A 17,447-nucleotide genomic window follows, 5' to 3' on the forward strand; every position below is an offset into this window, starting at 1 on the left:
CCACTCACCTCCTGCTGATGGGCCTAGTTGCTAACAGGCCACGGACCAGTACTGTGGACCAGTACTGGTCCATAGCCTGGAGGTTGGGGACTCCTGATATAAAAGATAAAGAAAATGGTACACTGGTATAGGGCACTTACCATGAATGGAGCTTGCAGGACTGGAAGTTGCTCTGAGTGAGTCAGTGAGTGGTGAGTGAACGTGGACATTACTGTACACTACTCTGGACTCTATAAAACACTGCACACATAAGCTGCATTACATTTTTTTAAAAAATAGTTTTCTTTTTTAATAATAAATTAACCTGAGCTTACCATAACTTTTTTTACTTTGTAAACTTTTGAACTCATTTAACTTTTTGACTTTTATAACATTTAGCTTAAAACACAAACACATTGAACAGTTGTACAAAATTATTTTCTCTATATCCTTATTCTATAGGCTTTTTCTAGTTATTATTACTTTTTTACTTTTTAAACTTTTTGTTAAAAACTAAGACACAAACGCACATTAGCCCATGCCTACACAGGATCAGGATTATCAGTGTCACTGTCTTCCACCTCCACCTCTTGTCTCAGTGGGAGGTCTTCAGGGACAGTCACACACATGGAGCTATCATATCCTATGATAACAGTGCCTTCTTCTGGAAAACCTCCTGATGGACCCACCTTAGGCTGTTTCACAGTTAACTTTTTTAAAAAAATAAGTAGAAAGAGTACACTCTAAAATAATGATAAAAAGTATAGCACAGTAAATACATAAACCAGTGACACGGTCATTTATTATCATTGTATTAGTTCATTCTCGCACTGCTATAAAGAACTGCCCAAGAATGGGTAATTTAGAAAGGAAAGAGGTTTAATTGACTCACAGTTCTGCATGGCTGGGGAGGCCTCAGGAAACTAATAATCATGGTGGAAGGCAAAGGAGAAGCAGACACCTTCTTCACATGGCAGCAGGACAGAGTGAGTACAAGCAGGGGAAATGCCAGATGCTTATAAAACCATCAGATCTCATGAGACTCACTATCACGAGAACAGCATGGGAGAAACTTGCCCCCATGGTTCAATGACCTCCACCTGGTCTCTCCCATGACACATGGGGATTATGAGGATTACAATTCAAGGTGAGATTTTGGGTGGGGACACAGCCAAGCCATATCATTCCACCCCGGCCCCTCCCAAATCTCATGCTCTCACATTTCAAAGCACAATCATGTGGGGCAGAATGATATGGTTTGACTGTGTTCTCACCCAAATTCTTATCTTGAACTGTAATCCTCATAATGCCCATGTGTCAAGGGAGAGACCAGGTGGAGGTCATTGAACGATGGGGGTGGTTTCCCCCATGCTGTCCTTGTGATAGTGAGTTCTCATGAGATCTTATGGTTTTATAAGTGTTTGGCAGTTCCTCCTGCATTCATTCTACCTCCTGCCTCCTTGCGAAGAAGGTGTTTGTTTCCCCTTCACCTTCTGCCACAATTGTAAATTTCCTGAGGCCTCCCCAGCCATGTGGAACTGTAAAGCAATTAAACCTCTTTCCTTTCTAAATTACCCAATCTTGGGCAGTTCTTTAGAGTAGTGTGAAAACGGACTAACAAAATCAAGCATTATGTGCTAACATAACCTTATATGCTCTACTTCGATACGACTGGCAGTAAGTTTGTTTACACCAGCATCACCACAAACTTGGGAATAATGAGTTGCACTGTGACTTTACAACCCTTTATGACATCACTAGGTGTTAGGAATTTTTCTGCCCCATTATAATCTTATGGAAGCATATCATATATGTGGCCTGTTGTTGACTGAACTGTCATGATGCAGCATGTGACAACACATCACGGCCATGTGCTCCTCAGACCCCATCAGATTTCTCTGGTTGTCCCACTTGCATCCTTGAGAATGGAGGGTCCAGTCCAGAATCACATATTGCATTTAGTTCTGTGTCTTCAGTCTCCTTCAGCCTGAAACACTTCCTCAGCCAGGAGCTTTGAAAATTACTGGCAGTCATTTTGCAGAATGCTCCTCCATTTGGGATTGTCTGATGTCTCTCTGGCCGGAGTCCTATGGAGTGATGCCACATTCTCACTGCAGCCCCCCAGGTGCTGCAAGCTTTTTATTGGCCCTGTTGATGTTTACTTTGGTCACGGATGAGGTGATGTCTGCCAGCCTTCTTCACCATGAAGTTGCTCTTTTTCTCTCTGGAATGGATAATTGTTTTGTGGGCAGATACTTTGAGGCTATGTAAACATCCCATTGAAGAACATCAGACTTTCAATGCGTTCCCTTACTTACTTATATCTGTGTGCACTGGTGGTTTCCCATCTGTTACTGTCACTATGTTGGTGCTCAAATTGTCCCTGATTCTGACCACTGAAGGCTCCTTCAAGCTGGCTCTGTGTCCTACTGACGTGTTCCCATTATTCATTAAGCACTTCCTTGTTTTCTGGCAGAACAACAAGTTCCGGGCTCATTTTCTGCACCCCACTCCTACTTCCCAGTGCTAGAATCAGCCGTTTCTCCAAGGTGCTCTGGTTCCTTTAGTGGAAAGTCATATTCAGAAGCCAGTATTCAGGTGCTAGGAGTGCTCCAGGCTATGCGGGGCTGGCTGCTCCAGGCACCCCAGTGACTGTGGGGACTAGACACACACACATTTCCATCTATATATATGGACTTATCTTTATGTATTCAAGGCCACAAGGGTACACTGATCATTCCGATTTTAATCCCACACAACAGGATTCATTCCAGTTTTCTCTCCATATACATAACTTCCTTCTCTGACAATAGGAAACCTAACTCCCACTGTCTTCAGTAGATTTATTTGATCAGTATCCCTGTGTGTAACCAATCTCCCGTCTCTGCCACCAGCCTCTCTCCCACATGGATCCCCTCCTTGCCTCACTTGGACTCCAGCACTCCAGGCAGGGCCTTTGCTTTCCCCAGGATGCTCCCTCCACCCTGCTGGGCTCCCACACCCCACACCAGTCCACCCCTTGAGGGCACATTCTCCCCACATCCTCTCTGGTACCTCTGGGGCACGATGGCTTCTCCCTCCACCACCTTTGCTATGCCCCACTTTGTGGCTTTAGGACAGGACTCAGGAGAAAGGGAAGACAAGAAGGGAAGGAATCCCTTGGATTTTTTAACCAAAAAATGCATCAAGTACATGGAGACAGAGCCACAAAATAATCATAACAAATATTCTAAACCAATCAGACAGCCAGGCCCAGATCACCCTATAAGGGGGCATTGCTACCCCGTGACAGCTGGGTAGCCTGGGCAAATTCCCTAACCTCACCGAGCCTCAATTTCCTCAATGGTAAAATGGGGAAAGGACAGTGCTTCCCTCGTGGTTTGGGTGTGAAGCTTCTGTGAGTTAATGTTAGTGAACAGCCAGCCTCAGCCCCTACCCAAGGTAGCTGCTCCGCAGAAACAACCACCGTGTGTTTCTCAGAATCCTAGGAAATAAGGGCTTCTTTCTAGAAGGCAGGGCCAGGATGCTGCGTGGGTGTTCCCTGGGCAGAGAGGCTCTGTGGCCCTCAGGCCTTCATCCTTCTGCAGGCTTGTGTGTTTGTTTTATTTTTTTGGCACGCCTGCAGCCAAGTTGGGGAGGGTTTCCTGGACAGAGGTCCTTTGGCTGCTGCCTTAAGATATGCAGCCTGGGCTGTGGCTGTCACTGCGTTCGGACCCAGACCCGCTGCAGGCAGCAGCAGCCCCCGCCCGCGCAGCAGCATGGAGCTCTGGGGGGCCTACCTCCTCCTCTGCCTCTTCTCCCTCCTGACCCAGGTCACCACCGAGCCACCAACCCAGAAGCCCAAGAAGATTGTAAATGCCAAGAAAGGTAAGGAGGGGGACAGAGCCCTGTGCCATCTTCCAGGGAGCAGGTCCCCCTCTCCTTAGTGTGTCCTCATGCTCCTTTCCTTCGTTTTCCTCCTTTTGAGTCATCTAGGGAACTTGAGTAAAGTGGGCTTTGGGGCTTGGGGGAGTTCTCTCATAGCAGAGTTGGTTGTCAGAATCATAAGAATCCCTGACCCTTAGAGTTGGGAAGAACCTTCCAGATCATCCAAACTGATCTTTGCTCTTCTCTCCTCCCCTCATCCCCAATATTTTAAAGAAACCAAACCTTTGGCCTGGGAGTCTGGCGGCGCTCAGCCCTTACCAGGGAGAGCTGCACAGGCTGGGCTTTGGAGTCTTCCAACCTGTTTTCTCAACTGTAAAATGGGGACAATGGTATTTGTTCAAAGACTTCTCATGAAGATTTTATGATACAAAATATATAAAGGCACCTCACTTGTTGCTTGATGCACAGGGAAAAGAAAAAGAAGAAGAAATGAATTCTCATTTCTGTAGCATATCACAGCCTTCAGGAAATAAATGTAACTCAGACTAGTCCACCAGAAGCAGCTTTGCTCTGCTTTGTAGCCTCTGGGGATTGGGGTGTCCCTCGGTTGCTTTGGCTACAGCAAGACTTGCCCTTGCAGGCCCGCCTGCAGTGAGGTCACCCCAGGCTGTGTTGAGACAACATCAGTGGAATGTCATGGCAATGGACGGGGCTGTCACCCCCCCAGGGAGCAGAGGCTAGAAGAGAGTCCAAGGGGATGAGGGTGGGGACTGAGGCAGAGAAACAAGCAGCTAGGACCAAGGGCACAGAAAAGGAAAGAAGGGGCTGTGGGGGCCTCCCTTAGGCCCTCCCGGGGCTCTTCATAAATGGACAGTTGCCCACTGGCCAGGAACTAGTGCAGTGCATAAAGGGACATCGGGGCCATGGGGCCTCACAACACTGTGACAAAGAATGGGGCAAATCTGGCTGCTGATAAAAAAATCATCTTCAAGATTCAGTTTACAAAGTGAAAAAAGAAACATTCAAAAGAGAATGAGTATGATGCTGACATTTGCTTTGAAAAAGGGATTTATATAAGAATACATTTTTACTTGTATGTGCATAAGTTCTTTCTGGAAGGATCCACAAGAGTGAGTAACAGTGATTACCTCTGGGAAGAAAAACCAGGGGCTGGGCGCAGTCTCAACTGGGAAAGAAACCAGCTTTTTGAACTGTTTGGATTTTAAAAAATTATGTGTGTATATTACCTTCCACAAAATGTTCATTTAAAAAGAGAAGACAATACCATGCGTAGTTACGTCTATGAGCATTAGCCGAAATCGCCACCAAGGGAGAGCCTTTGTAAAAGATGCAGCTCCAAAGGCAAATCATAGAATTTTTGAATGTGGAAAACCATCGCCAGCTTCTCAAGTTTACCAAAGATTCAGTATTAATATAATTATGTAAATCTTGTTAAACTCATGTTAAAAAAAAAAAAAGGGTCAGAGCACGTGATGCCTTGGTTCTCTCCAGCTGTCACACTTGAACCCTGGCCCTATGTGGTCTCCATAGAAGGGGCCCCTGGAGTTCCAGGACTACAGGCCAACAGAACAGCCACCCAGGCCCTGCCTCTCACTGAAACCCATGGCAGTCTCCCGCCCACCAACATGGCAGGCACTTATAGAGCTCTTTCTCCACGTAGGCACCAGTCTATATGCTGGACACACAGCAGAGAAACACCGTCTCTGCTCTTAAGACATGAACCATGGTGGTTCTCACTCAGGCGTCAACATCATCTGGGAGATACATTAGAATCCAGGTGCCTTGGCCAGGCGTGGTGGCTCAAGCCTGTAATCTCAGCACTTTAGGAGGCCAGGGTGGGAGGATCGCTTGAGGCCAGGAGTTCAAGACAAGTCTGGCCAACATGGTGAAACCCTGTCTCTACTAAAAATACAAAAATTAGCTGAGTGTGATGGTGCACACGTGTAGTCCCAGCTACTCAGGAGGCTGAGGCAGGAGAATTGCTTGAACCTGGGAGGTGGAGGTTGCAATGGGCCGAGATTGCACCACTGCACTCCAGCCTGGGTGACAGAGTAAGTGAGACTCCGTCTCAAAAAGAAATCAATAAATAAAATAAAAGTTAAGAATGCGGTGCTTGGGCCCCACCCCTGGAAATGCTGGTTTAGGGATCTTGGTGAGTTTAGCATCTGCCTTTTCCACAGGTCTTCAGGGATTCCTAGGAGCAGCCAGGAATGAGAATCTCAGGGGCAATCTAGTTGCAGGGCTGGTGCCCAAAAGTACGGGAGAAAGTCCAAAGAAGGGACGGTCATGCCAGAGGAGACCAGTTGGTGCCAGGGCCAAGAGGGGGAGAGCAAGTGGCAGGACTGGCAAAGGAAGGGAATGCCAGCATATGCTAAGTCCTTGTCCTGGCCCTCAGGGTGGGTGAGAAGCGGGGAGCCTAGAGTACTTCTGGGAGCTCATCTGTTCGTGGGGCCACATGGTCACACCTGGCAAGGAAGCTCCGGAGGGAAGGATGGCCTCATAGGAGTCACAGGCCTTTAGAACAGGGAACTGGGGGAACCTGGAGGGCATCCATTCTAACACCACGCAGAGGGAACCTGAGGCTCAGAGAGTGGGCCAGCACAAAGGCCCCCTGACTCTGCCCAGGGCCGTAGAGACACCTACTCCCACAGCTTCCTCAGGTGGAGCCTAATGAGAGTAGCTTCCTGTACCTTGGACAGTCCCTGGAGGAAACTTTGCACATATGGGCACCTTGGTGCAAATTACAAAAGGTACCTCCTCTAAACTGACAAATTATAGAAAGGCATCTCTTTTTCTGGTCTGACCCGGTCTAGCCAGGGCAAGGCTTAGGAGACAAATGGGCCTTCATGTGTCCCTCAGCAGAATGCCCTTCTTCAGTGCCCCCTTGCACAGCCTCACATGGCACCCTATGCTGGTACATCACGTGACTGGGTACAGTGCTGCTATAACTGGTGGAGGCAGTCTCTGTGTGAGGCACACATGACCTCAGGCTGGTTTGCCAGCCCCAAACTCTCCCTTTTTTTGCCTTGCTCATCAGGGTGTTTTTCCTCCAGTTTGGTAAGTTACATCACTAATTTCTATATACACAACCATGTGTCTTGCCTGTGATTCTTCTGCAAAGGCACCTTATGGGTGGACGAAGGCTCTGATCTCACTCTTTGTGAGTGTGGAATGTATGCAGACACAGCCAAATGGACCATTAAAGTGTTTCCCCACCCACTTCCCCAAGCTGAGTGCAGCCTTTCCTGAAGCCCTGGTGTTTCAGAAAGACCAGGGTCCGCCCCAGGAGCTCTAAACTTACACACACATAGAAATATGCTTCCCGGCACCCTCAACTTACACACACATAGAAATATGCTTCCCCGCCTTCTCCTGCTGACTCTTACATGACTGGCTGCCAGCAGGACAGCTCCTGTTAGGAATCCGTTTGTGTGCCATGGGGAAGGTGGGGAAGAGCATGGCTTCAGAGCCATGTGCACCTGGGTTCCAGGCCAGCCCTGCCAGCTGGGGCTCTGCCATCCTTGGCCAGTTGGTTTAGGGCAGCCTGGGTTTCCTCGTGGTGAAATGCTGGTGGTACAGAATGACACGTTACCTGTGTCATAGGGTTGATTATGAGCATCACATGGGGTGACATGTAGAACGGCTTAGCCCAGAGCCTGGCCTCCTCTGTAAGAGTGGAAAACCTGGGTTCCTTCTGCCCTCATCTTATTAGTAGCTGTGATGGGCACACACTCAGCCAAGCACTGAGGTAGGCAGCTCTGCGCTTCAGTTCTCTTAGTCTTCTCCAGAGTCCTAGGAGGTGGGGCTGTCATCATCCACTTCATACATGAGGGAACCAAATCCAGAGAGGCTGAGCAGCTCGCCCAGGCCACCTCCCTCCAAGCCCTGCATATGCGTGCCCCAGGCTGGAGTGCCTGCTGGTCTGTGTCGCATTCCTCCAGCCTGGGGAAGTGAACCTGGGGGCTTCTTGAGGGCTCCTGCTGTGCTTCCTGTGCTGTGTTCTTCCCTGGAGCTGAAAAGGTAGCTGGGTGGTGGGGGATCACTGAAGCCTGTGCCTACACCCTCACCCCTGCCTCTGCTAATCCCAGCCCCATCTGATCCCCAGCAACAATCCCAAACAAATGCAGCACAGGAGCAAGTGAAGGATGGGCCCCCTGGCAGAAGTCACAAGTGGTTAATTAGACTACCACCAGCAAGGATAGAGAGAGAGAAAGTTTCCCAAGATATCAAGGTTGAGGGGAGTCTTTTCCTCTCATCCCTCTGCAGCTAAGGTAGGATCCTTCCTGCTCAGTCCCTGCCCCACCCTCACATATTTCCTCCTGCTTCAGATGTTGTGAACACGAAGATGTTTGAGGAGCTCAAGAGCCGTCTGGACACCCTGGCCCAGGAGGTGGCCCTGCTGAAAGAGCAGCAGGCCCTGCAGACGGGTGAGTGCAGGCAGTAGCCTCTCTGGGCAGGAGCGTCTGAGAGAAGGGCCCAGGCCAGCAGCCAGCAATGCTCTTCTCGCCTCCGGTCAGCATCAGTGTCCTGGCTCCATTAGTCCAGGCCTATGGGTGAAGGCACCAGCTTCAGGGAGCCCCACCTCTTTCTCTCGGGGAGATCCCCTGACACGTGTCTGCAAAACTCACCTGGATGTGTACGGCCAAATCTCTGGCCACAGCTGGGTGGTGTGGAAGTGGGGATGTCCCAAGAGGACAAAAAATTCTCCAACAAGAATCCACTACTGCCCACCAGAAGTGACCCTGGAGCGCTCGATGGGGCAGAGGTAGTGGCCCACCCTAGCAAAGCTCCCAGGAGCCCCTCACTCAGCTGGCCTCTGCAGCCCCAGAGAGCTCCACACTCCTGTGTGTCAGCAGCTTTGCTGACCCTGTCTCTCTTAATCATAACTCTGCTGAGGTGGGATTTGTCAGCTCCATTTTAAAGATGAGCTGTCAGCTCCATGAAATGTCAGCTCCATTTTAAAGATGTGTCAGCAGCAACTGAGGCATAGACAGGTCCTGAACCTGGCTCATACTCACCTGGCTGGTTAGTTGACTCGTGGAAGAGCAAGAGTTGAATGGAGGCAGGCTGCCCAGTGCCAAGCTGGGCCTTGGTGTTCCTGGCTCTGCACTAGCCAGCTGAGGGAGGGTGCACAGAATCACCAAGAACAGGGCCCAGGCGCATGGTAAGGTCATGCCCTCTGGCCAGCATACCTGGCAGCCTATTGTTTCTCACTCCCCATGTTCCTGTCATATAGTCTGCATTTTCCACATACCTCTGATTTACCTACCTTTATGTGACCTCACCTTCCATTCTATGGAGAACACAGACTCACAATACTGATGACTATTTACATGTGAGCCCACTACATTCTGGCACTGTTCTTGATGCTTGATGCACGTTAACTCATTCACAGCACACCCGTGCAGTGGTCCTGTTACTACATCCTCACCCTTATTTTCCACCGAGAAGGACCTTGTGACAGCCGAAAGGAGCAGAGCCTCACTTAGCTCTGCTATGCTGCCCCTCAAGTTATCAGCTGGGAAATCACCTTGACTCCTCAGCAAATCTATAAACCACCCTGTGTCCACAGCCACTCTCTCACCTGTTGCTTTTGTGACCAAGGCCCATCCATCTGCAAGGCCTTCCCTTCCCCGCCTGCCTCCTCAGAAACCCCCAACAGCCTTCTCACCGGGTGGTTTTACACACTCCCTCCCATTCATATGCTTTCCTTCAGCATTCACACTGCCATCCTTCTGCACTCCCACCACAGGGCCTTTGCATGTGCTGTTTGGGCAACCTGAATTGCTCCCCCAAGATCCACCTAATAAATGCCTCCAGCATTATCTTCTCAGGAGTCACTAATCCCTCATCTCAATCAGCTCCTCAGTTATAAGCTCTCCCAGAACAGTGTCCTTTCTTTTATCACATTGACTGCAGTCTGTAATGACACACTCATTTCCTGATTTGTGTCTGCTGCCTCCACTAGACTATAGTAAGCCCTGAGAACACAAGGGCCATGTTTGCTTTTCATTGCCCTTGTCTCTTCCACTACCCTGCCCAGCATAGTGCCTGCCACATAGCAACACTCAGTCAATCTCTGTTGAAGGAAGGACAAACATGTAACTTTGGACAGCTTGCTTGGCATGGCAGGTAGGAAGAGAGTGCTCGAGAAAGGGAGCATCTCCAGAGGTGTTTTTGACTTCATGTAATAGGAAACCTATCAGTGGCTTAAACAAAAAGTAAGTCTGCAAGTAGGTAGTTATAAGTTTTTGTTCAGAAGTTTCACCTCATGGTCTTCAGACGGCTGCCCCAACTCCAGGCATCATGAGTGCATTCAAGGCAAGAAGGAGGAAGAGTAGCCCAACCACATCTGTTTCATTTATAGGGAAAGTAGTCTTCCACTTCCATCTCATTGACAAGAAATCTATCATATGGCCACCTGCAGCTTTAAGAACATCTGAGAATGCAAGAATGTAGCTTTTCCAGCCTCTATAGTGGAGGTGGACAAGAGAGAAGGGATTTGGAGGCAACAGTACCTGGCACAGCGGGTATGTTTAGAATGAGCCCAGTGCCACTCTGAGCCTCAGTTTCCTCATCTGTAAGGTAGGCAGGGTAAACTCTAAGGTCTCTCTCATGTCTAAGCTCTGTGCTGTGCAAAGTCAATGTAACCCAGGCATCAATTGCCACCTGGGGTGAGGTAATGAGGTGGGGACCTCCCTGAAAAAAGTTCATGACATATGGAGGCCCAAAGCATGACATATGAAGGCCCCCATGTCTGCTGATTTCTAGGAAGCTGCTGGGCTTCTTGGGGCCTTCTCCTGTTCATTGTCCTCACAACCCAAAGATCACCTTTTCAATAAACCCACCCAAAGCATTGCAGAGCTCTGTTGACCTAACCAGAGTTGAAGGAATCAGGGGGCAACCTTTCCCTCCTCCAACCAGCACACACATGGGAGGTTCCCACCTGGTACATCTCTGCCAGGCACAAGGAGGCAGAGGTGACCCAGCCAGGGCCCTGCTCCCTGGGAACCTCAATATATTCATGGAATCACTTGAGCCCTTGAAAGCTGTGTAGGAATCAGAGAAGATAAAGAGGGTTGATTCCAAGCAGATGGCAGGGCAGGAGCAGAGGTGTGGAGGACTAGCATAAATCAACAGGATCATGAATAGACAGACCAGAGCAACAAAATGTTGGCAGCAATGATAGTATCACGAGAAGTAGCATTGACTGAGGACTACCTATGTGTTGGAGGGAGGTTCAGGTGAGGGTCCTGGGAAGCAACTCTGAGATGGAGTTTAACCCACAGGAGACTTATCAGGAGATACCCTCAGGATCAACCCCTGTGCTAGGGAAGGGATGGAAGGAAGCAGGAGTGGGCAGAGGGAGAAGTCGAGCTGTACTGTGGTGCCACGAAAGCCTCAGCTGACTTCAGGGAGCCCTGATGACGGGATGACCCTTCAGCACTGTCCTGAGTCGGGGCAAGAAGGCTTATGGGTCAGTCTTGGGTGTAGGCTGCTCTAGAGAGGGGCACGGCCTTGGAAGAGATGGCTGTCTTCTGCTGAGGCAGTCCCTGCAGGAGGCTGAAAGCTGAGGACTTTCTTCCTGCAGCATTCCTGGCAGCCAGGGCAGTGAATCCTTCATCCCCAACAAAAGTCTAGGTAGCACGTCAGTGTTACCAGCAGGAAGGAAAGGCAATGAAGGCCGCTTGGCTAAGCTGCAGGATAGCACGAGGTAGGACAGCTGACTTGGGGCAGAGTCTGTGGGTAGACACCTCTGTAATGCTTCAGGCCCCATGTTTAAAGTCGGTTGTGGTGTCAGATGCCCATGGGGACACTGGGATGCTGTCCATTGATATTTGTTGAGTGAAATGGAAGTAACTGAGTGGGAATGGATAGAGGGGAGTGCAGACATCCCCCAAAGTGGTGGGGTCACCAGCAAGAGGACAAATGCAAACATACACCTGTCTGTCAAGATATTCCTTTCCACAGAAATCTTTAGTAAAAGGTGAACGATTTATATGATCTCAAGAGAAATCAGAGTATGTCTAGATATTTCAGCTAGAAATCAAGCTGAAAATGCAAACTGCAAAACAAAAATAGATTTTATCCTCCTAACTTGACCAAATATGTGCCTTCATCACAACCTTTGGGGCCAGGCTCAAACTGAGAATTTGTGGACACCTCAGAGTCCCTTGCCTGATCGCCGGCCTCTGACCACAGCCTGTGCCCAGCACTTCCTGTCTTCTCTCTTGCAGTCTCAGCTCTATCCTCTCAGCCCCACCCTACCAGCCCTCAGGAGAACTGACCCTGCAAAAGGCACTTGGCAGGCCCTGGAAGCTTGCTTGGGCTGTTTGGGTAGGGATTTGGGGCCCTGGGTACATGAAGTGTGGCCTAGGCTGTAGGTGGGCAGGTGCCCTGGCCCTGCAAGCTGCTTGATCTTAGGGAGGGGCATGGAGGAAGGAGAACCAGAGCAGGTGGCTGTGGCTGGGCTCCCTGGGAAGCTGACTCTGAGACAGAGCTAATTTGTTAGGGTGAGCCCTAGGAGCCACACATGTGGGGGCGGGGGGAAGAGGAAGTGGGCAGAGGGAGAGCTGAGCTGCAGTGCAGGCACCAGGCCAGCCTCTGTGACCCAAGGAGATGGGGTGGGTAAAGGCCAGAAATGACTGAGGTGGAGGCCTGGGAAGGGGTGTCAGCTGGGGCTGGGTGCTTCTGTAGCACAAGGGCTGCCTTTTCTCCCAGCCGCGGGAGCACCAAGACCTCCTGAGTGGGGATCTGGATCTGTACGGCAGTGGCCACCACAGCCAGGTCCTCAAAGTGCATGAACCATCAGGACCCCTTTTGCCTGGGTCTAAGGGGCTGTCAGGACTGATGGGATAAACGGGATGGGATGGAGGACGGTGGGCTTGGCCTGGGCGGTTGGCTCTTTGCCTGGGGAACAGGGGGACCTTCGGTGACAGCCATTTCTCCCCACTCCCAGTCTGCCTGAAGGGGACCAAGGTGCACATGAAATGCTTTCTGGCCTTCACCCAGACGAAGACCTTCCACGAGGCCAGCGAGGACTGCATCTCGCGCGGGGGCACACTGGGCACCCCTCAGACTGGCTCGGAGAACGACGCCCTGTATGAGTACCTGCGCCAGAGCGTGGGCAACGAGGCCGAGATCTGGCTGGGCCTCAACGACATGGCGGCCGAGGGCACCTGGGTGGACATGACCGGCGCCCGCATCGCCTACAAGAACTGGGAGACTGAGATCACCGCGCAACCCGATGGCGGCAAGACCGAGAACTGCGCGGTCCTGTCAGGCGCGGCCAACGGCAAGTGGTTCGACAAGCGCTGCCGCGATCAGCTGCCCTACATCTGCCAGTTCGGGATCGTGTAGCCGGCGGGGCGGGGGCCGTGGGGGGCCTGGAGGAGGGCAGGGGCCGCGGGAGGCCGGGAGGAGGGTGGGGACCTTGCAGCCCCCATCCCCTCCGTGCGCTTGGAGCCTCTTTTTGCAAATAAAGTCGGTGCAGCTTCGCGGAGAGGAGAGGCGCTGCAGTCTGTGCTGTGTCCGCGGGGCGGGGAGGAGGTCCCAGGAGCCGGTTCGAAAGCTCCCTCCGTGATGAAGTAGGCGAGAAGGGAGGAGGTGAAGGAGGGCGAGCTGAGCACACGCGCTTCATGCCACAGGAGGGTGGGAATGAGCGGAGGACTGAGGAGAGGAAGGAGGGAAAGAATAGGGAGATGAAAACGCCCCGGTCTGCTGCTAAGCACAGCACAGTTACCAAAGCCAGGAAACTAACACTGACACGATATTTTATTTACGTTACAGCTCTATTCAAAGCTCCAGGCTTCTTTTTGTAGAATCGTTTCCATCTGCTGGAATCCAGCATCGCCCCCACCCCCCGCCCCATTTCTAGGGGGATGCCCCCACCGCTGACCTCTCCTGCTGTAGATCTATTTCTGGGAGGCACTGACGTGCTGAGTCTTGCTATGGGGTCGGCGGGGAGTGGGGAGCTGGGCCTGCCCACAGGGGAGATGGGCATTCCCCTTCTTCCTCAGGACATCCCAGGAGCCAAATACGACGGCCAGCACTGCCCGACCCGTGCGTCCTTTTCCTTCCCACTCTTCACAGAAAGCTGCTCAGGGGTCCAGGCGCAGGCATTTTAAATACGTTGTCTTATTTCACCTGATCCACCCAGGACAAGCTGTGCTATTATCACCATTTAAAATAAGCAAAGTGAGTTGAAACTCATGGAGGTTTGGGGACTTCCACTGGTCCTGAAGCTGGTAAGTAGCAGAGCCGGGATTTAACCCAGGGCTGTTTCCAAAGGCCTTGGCCTTTCCACCACCACTGCAATGCTTGCTTCGTGTGGCCAGAACGTCACTGAAATAAAACATCAGAGAAGTGGCCCAGTGGTCCTCAGAGGCTGTTGGCCAGCTCTTGGCCTGACCTGGCCCACCCAGCCATCGTGGGCCTGGCTGTAGTGACCCCTCCTGGGGGAGTCTTCCTTATCCTTCAGCCACCGCCAGTGCTCCACTGTCTGGGCTTCTGCAGTAACTGTTTCTCTCTGGTTGTCTTCTAGTGTGTCTCGCCTTCAGTAATAATAAGTGGATGATAGTTTGATTTGATCGATGGAGATGGGGTGGTTGGGGGAGGCAGCTTACAGAGAATTATGTACGTACTTCATGCCAGGCAGCCTGTTCCTCATCATCACAGAAAGCACCTCTTGAAATTCAACAATTTCAACGATTGTTGGAGGAGGTGATGAGATCCATTGGCATAAGCCCAGAAACTGCTTCAGAAGAGTGATGTGGTATGTTCCAGACCCCTCAGCAAGCGAGAGGCAAAGCTTAGACTGAAATCTACATCTTGTAACTCCGAGGCTTGGATTCTTTTCATCCCCCACTCAGCTTCCTAGCGGGATATAGGTGAACAGGGTTTTGTTTTGTTTTGTTTTGTTCTGTTTTTTTGTTTTGTTTTGTTTTTTGTTTTTTGAGACGGAGTCTCCCTCTCTCGCCCAGGCTAGAGTGCAGTGGCACGATCTCGGCTCACTGCAAGCTCCGCCTCCTGGGTTCACGCCATTCTCCTGCCTCAGCCTCCCGAGTAGCTGGGACTACAGGCGCCTGCCACCACGCCCTGCTAATTTTTTGTATTTTTAGTAGAGACGGGGTTTCACCGTGTTAGCCAGGATGGTCTCTATCTCCTGACCTTGTGATCCGCCGGCCGCGGCCTCCCAAAGTGCCGGGATTACAGGCATGAGCCACCAGGCACGGCTGAACAGGGTTTTTTTAAAGTTCCTGAACTGGGTGGCTGCCCACAAGAGGGCACTCATGCCTCTGCGTGTGAGTGTGGAACCTGGTCGACTGCTGTGACACTCTTTGGGAAGACAGTCGGCATTTTCCACTTCCAGCAGCAGGTGGCAGTATGGGCAAGAGTACCATCACCCATCTTTCATCTACCACCCATGTGCTTACATCTGGGCTGCTGAGATCTGCATACTTCGAATTGAGTATACCTGTCCTTCAATCTTGTCTTTACTTAAAATTTTGACATTTTCTTCACCATTTTTTGAACATTAATTCTGATTTTAAAAAAAATTTGCATTCAAATATTATTTCTCTTGCTTACTGAGTTTTGGTATCCCCTTAAATTTTGTGCCCCAGGTGAATGCCTCACTCATCTCACTAGTCCCTGCCCTGCCTCAGAGGTACACACTTTGGAGAATTTCCCAGGGGTTATACAAACAATGATCGTTTTAAGTGACTCAGTTTCTATTACTCTTTTCTTTTGTATTACTCCTTACTAGAATTGAGCTACCTTGGTGCAGGCCTGGGGAACAGGCTTTCTTTCCCACCTCCTGTTTTGCAATCTCCCTTTTCCATTTTACAAAAGAAAGGCCAGCTCTTCACCCTTCCTGCTCTTACCATGGGGTGTGGCCTGGTGTGTAAAAAACCTTGGGGATGCCAAACAGAAGACGAATTGAAATCTTGGTTTAGGTGTTAAGTAAAAGGCCATGTGAAAAATTGTTTTGCAAACTTAGTGGTTTCTAATCCTTTGCCTTTAACCTCCGAGATGAGCTTAATCAAGTTCTCAGCTGATAGACCATACAAAGTAATTTCCAATGACAGAACACTTTTTTCTTTTTAACAATTTATTTTATTTTACTTTAAGTTCTGGGTTACATGTGCAGAATGTGTAGGTCTGTTGCATGGGTATACATGTGCCACGGTGGTTTGCTGCACCTATCAACCCATCATCTAGGTTTTAAGCCCCGCATGCCTTAGGTATTTGTCCTAATGCTCTCCCTCCTGACAGAACACTTTTGACCTTTACCTTAGAAGCTCAAGTACTAAGTGACACTGCTATAACAAAACTCCTTTCAGTCTCACCAACTTACTTACCTGAACAAAGTTTCTCAACATTAACAACTCTAAAAGTGAAAAATAGGAATCTTATTGATGCTGAATCCTGCTGTATTCTGCTAGATATGTGAGCCAATTTTTAAGAACTCTATTCATCTGATTAAGAGTAGTGTTTAATTGTGTTTATAAAAATATGTCATAGACCTGTGATGATTTGATCAATTGTGCTAATGGTAATTGTGTTAGGGGAATGCTAGAAAACTAAGTTGCAGGGGCACTGGCCTAAGCCCTTTCTTGGAGAACAGTGCTGCCCTCGGCATCTGTGAGGATGGCCAAGCAGGAGGAGGTGGTTTCTGGGAAGGATCTTTCTGTCAGCTCTTGGCCTTCACTAGTGTGTGGGAGCCATGTGCACAGACCTGGCTGAGTCTTGCTCTCTTCTCCTCACTCCACCACCTCTGCTGTGCCTGTTCCTGTTCCTCCTTTCCCTTCTGGTCATTCCTTCACCCTTCCTCACCCCAGCCTATCCCAGCCAAGGGGAGGAAGAGCTGGAAGGAGGCAGTACAGATGGAGACCCTCCGTGTGAAGAAAGGGGTGCATGGGAGACCTGAGGCTGGTCCTGGCAGTACTGGCTGTGGGACCCTGGAGAAGGCCTGTGGGGCATCTTGGCCCCCGGTTTCTTCATCCGCAAAATGAAGTTTGGATTAGATGATCTCTAAGACTCCTGAGTTCAAGATTCTACCCACTGTTCTCAGGAAAGTTTTTGTAGAATCCTTTCCAGATAAGAAAGCTATTTTGTAGAATGGAAATGGTGGCTGTTTCCTCTGCCCATCAAGGCTCATCCCCTTCACTGACTGTCTCATTTTCTGCAGTGACTATTGGCCATTGCTATCTCTTGAATCCCAAATGTGTACACGTTCAGATGCCTGGTAGACACCACCACCTAGAAGCCCTTAGGCACCTATGTCAACATGTCCAAAAGGGAACTCAGGGTCTTTCCACTCAAATCTGCTCCTCTTCCTGAGTTTACCATCTCTGTGAAGATCCTCACCTGCCCAGTTACCCAAACGCCAAACCTGTGGGGCATCAAAGGTGACTTAGTGTCTGTCTTGAGACACTTGAGATCCAAGTAATTACCAGGACTCTATGATTTTTGCTTCCCAAAGAACTCTCTGATCTGTTCCCTCTCCTCCAATTCCATTGCTGTGGGGCTCAAGTCTCCTGCTTGAACCATTGCAAATAACAGTCTTACTGTTTCCG

At 50.0% G+C, this 17,447-nt stretch overlaps 1 protein-coding gene and 1 long non-coding RNA gene across 4 annotated transcripts; one reads left to right on the forward strand and one right to left on the reverse strand.

The window, feature by feature from the left end:
• Positions 1–1,710: 1,710 nt before the first annotated feature.
• Positions 1,711–3,020, reverse strand: LOC107970627 (uncharacterized). The gene is made up of 2 exons (XR_001713290.3): positions 2,298–3,020; positions 1,711–2,203 (listed from the first exon to the last, which is right to left on the reverse strand). It is a non-coding gene; the product is annotated as an uncharacterized LOC107970627 (long non-coding RNA).
• A 604-nt stretch (positions 3,021–3,624) lies between these two features.
• Positions 3,625–13,369, forward strand: CLEC3B (C-type lectin domain family 3 member B). 3 transcript variants are annotated; one of them, XM_003309766.6, is made up of 3 exons: positions 3,640–3,846; positions 8,196–8,294; positions 12,827–13,369. In XM_003309766.6, exons 1-3 carry the CDS (start codon positions 3,738–3,740, stop codon positions 13,225–13,227), a joined length of 609 nt encoding a protein of 202 aa, XP_003309814.1. In that variant the 5' UTR covers positions 3,640–3,737; the 3' UTR covers positions 13,228–13,369. The 3 variants fall into 3 exon arrangements, with proteins under 3 accessions (XP_009443614.1, XP_003309814.1, XP_016796374.1); XM_016940885.3 differs by lacking the exon at positions 3,640–3,846 and adding an exon at positions 7,508–7,615; XM_009445339.4 differs by lacking the exon at positions 8,196–8,294 and having other exon boundaries at positions 3,625–3,846.
• Positions 13,370–17,447: the final 4,078 nt, after the last annotated feature.

This window comes from Pan troglodytes, chromosome 2 (genome assembly GCF_028858775.2).
Source record: "Pan troglodytes isolate AG18354 chromosome 2, NHGRI_mPanTro3-v2.0_pri, whole genome shotgun sequence".
NCBI classification, from domain to species: Eukaryota; Metazoa; Chordata; class Mammalia; order Primates; family Hominidae; genus Pan; species Pan troglodytes.

Coding starts and splice junctions, on each gene's coding strand:
- CLEC3B (XM_003309766.6), top strand. CDS start 3,738: ATGGAGCTCTGGGGGGCCTACCTCCTCCTCTGCCTCTTCTCCCTCCTG. Junction 3,847..8,195: donor GATTGTAAATGCCAAGAAAG/GTAAGGAGGGGG, acceptor CTCCTGCTTCAG/ATGTTGTGAACACGAAGATG. Junction 8,295..12,826: donor GCAGCAGGCCCTGCAGACGG/GTGAGTGCAGGC, acceptor CCCCACTCCCAG/TCTGCCTGAAGGGGACCAAG.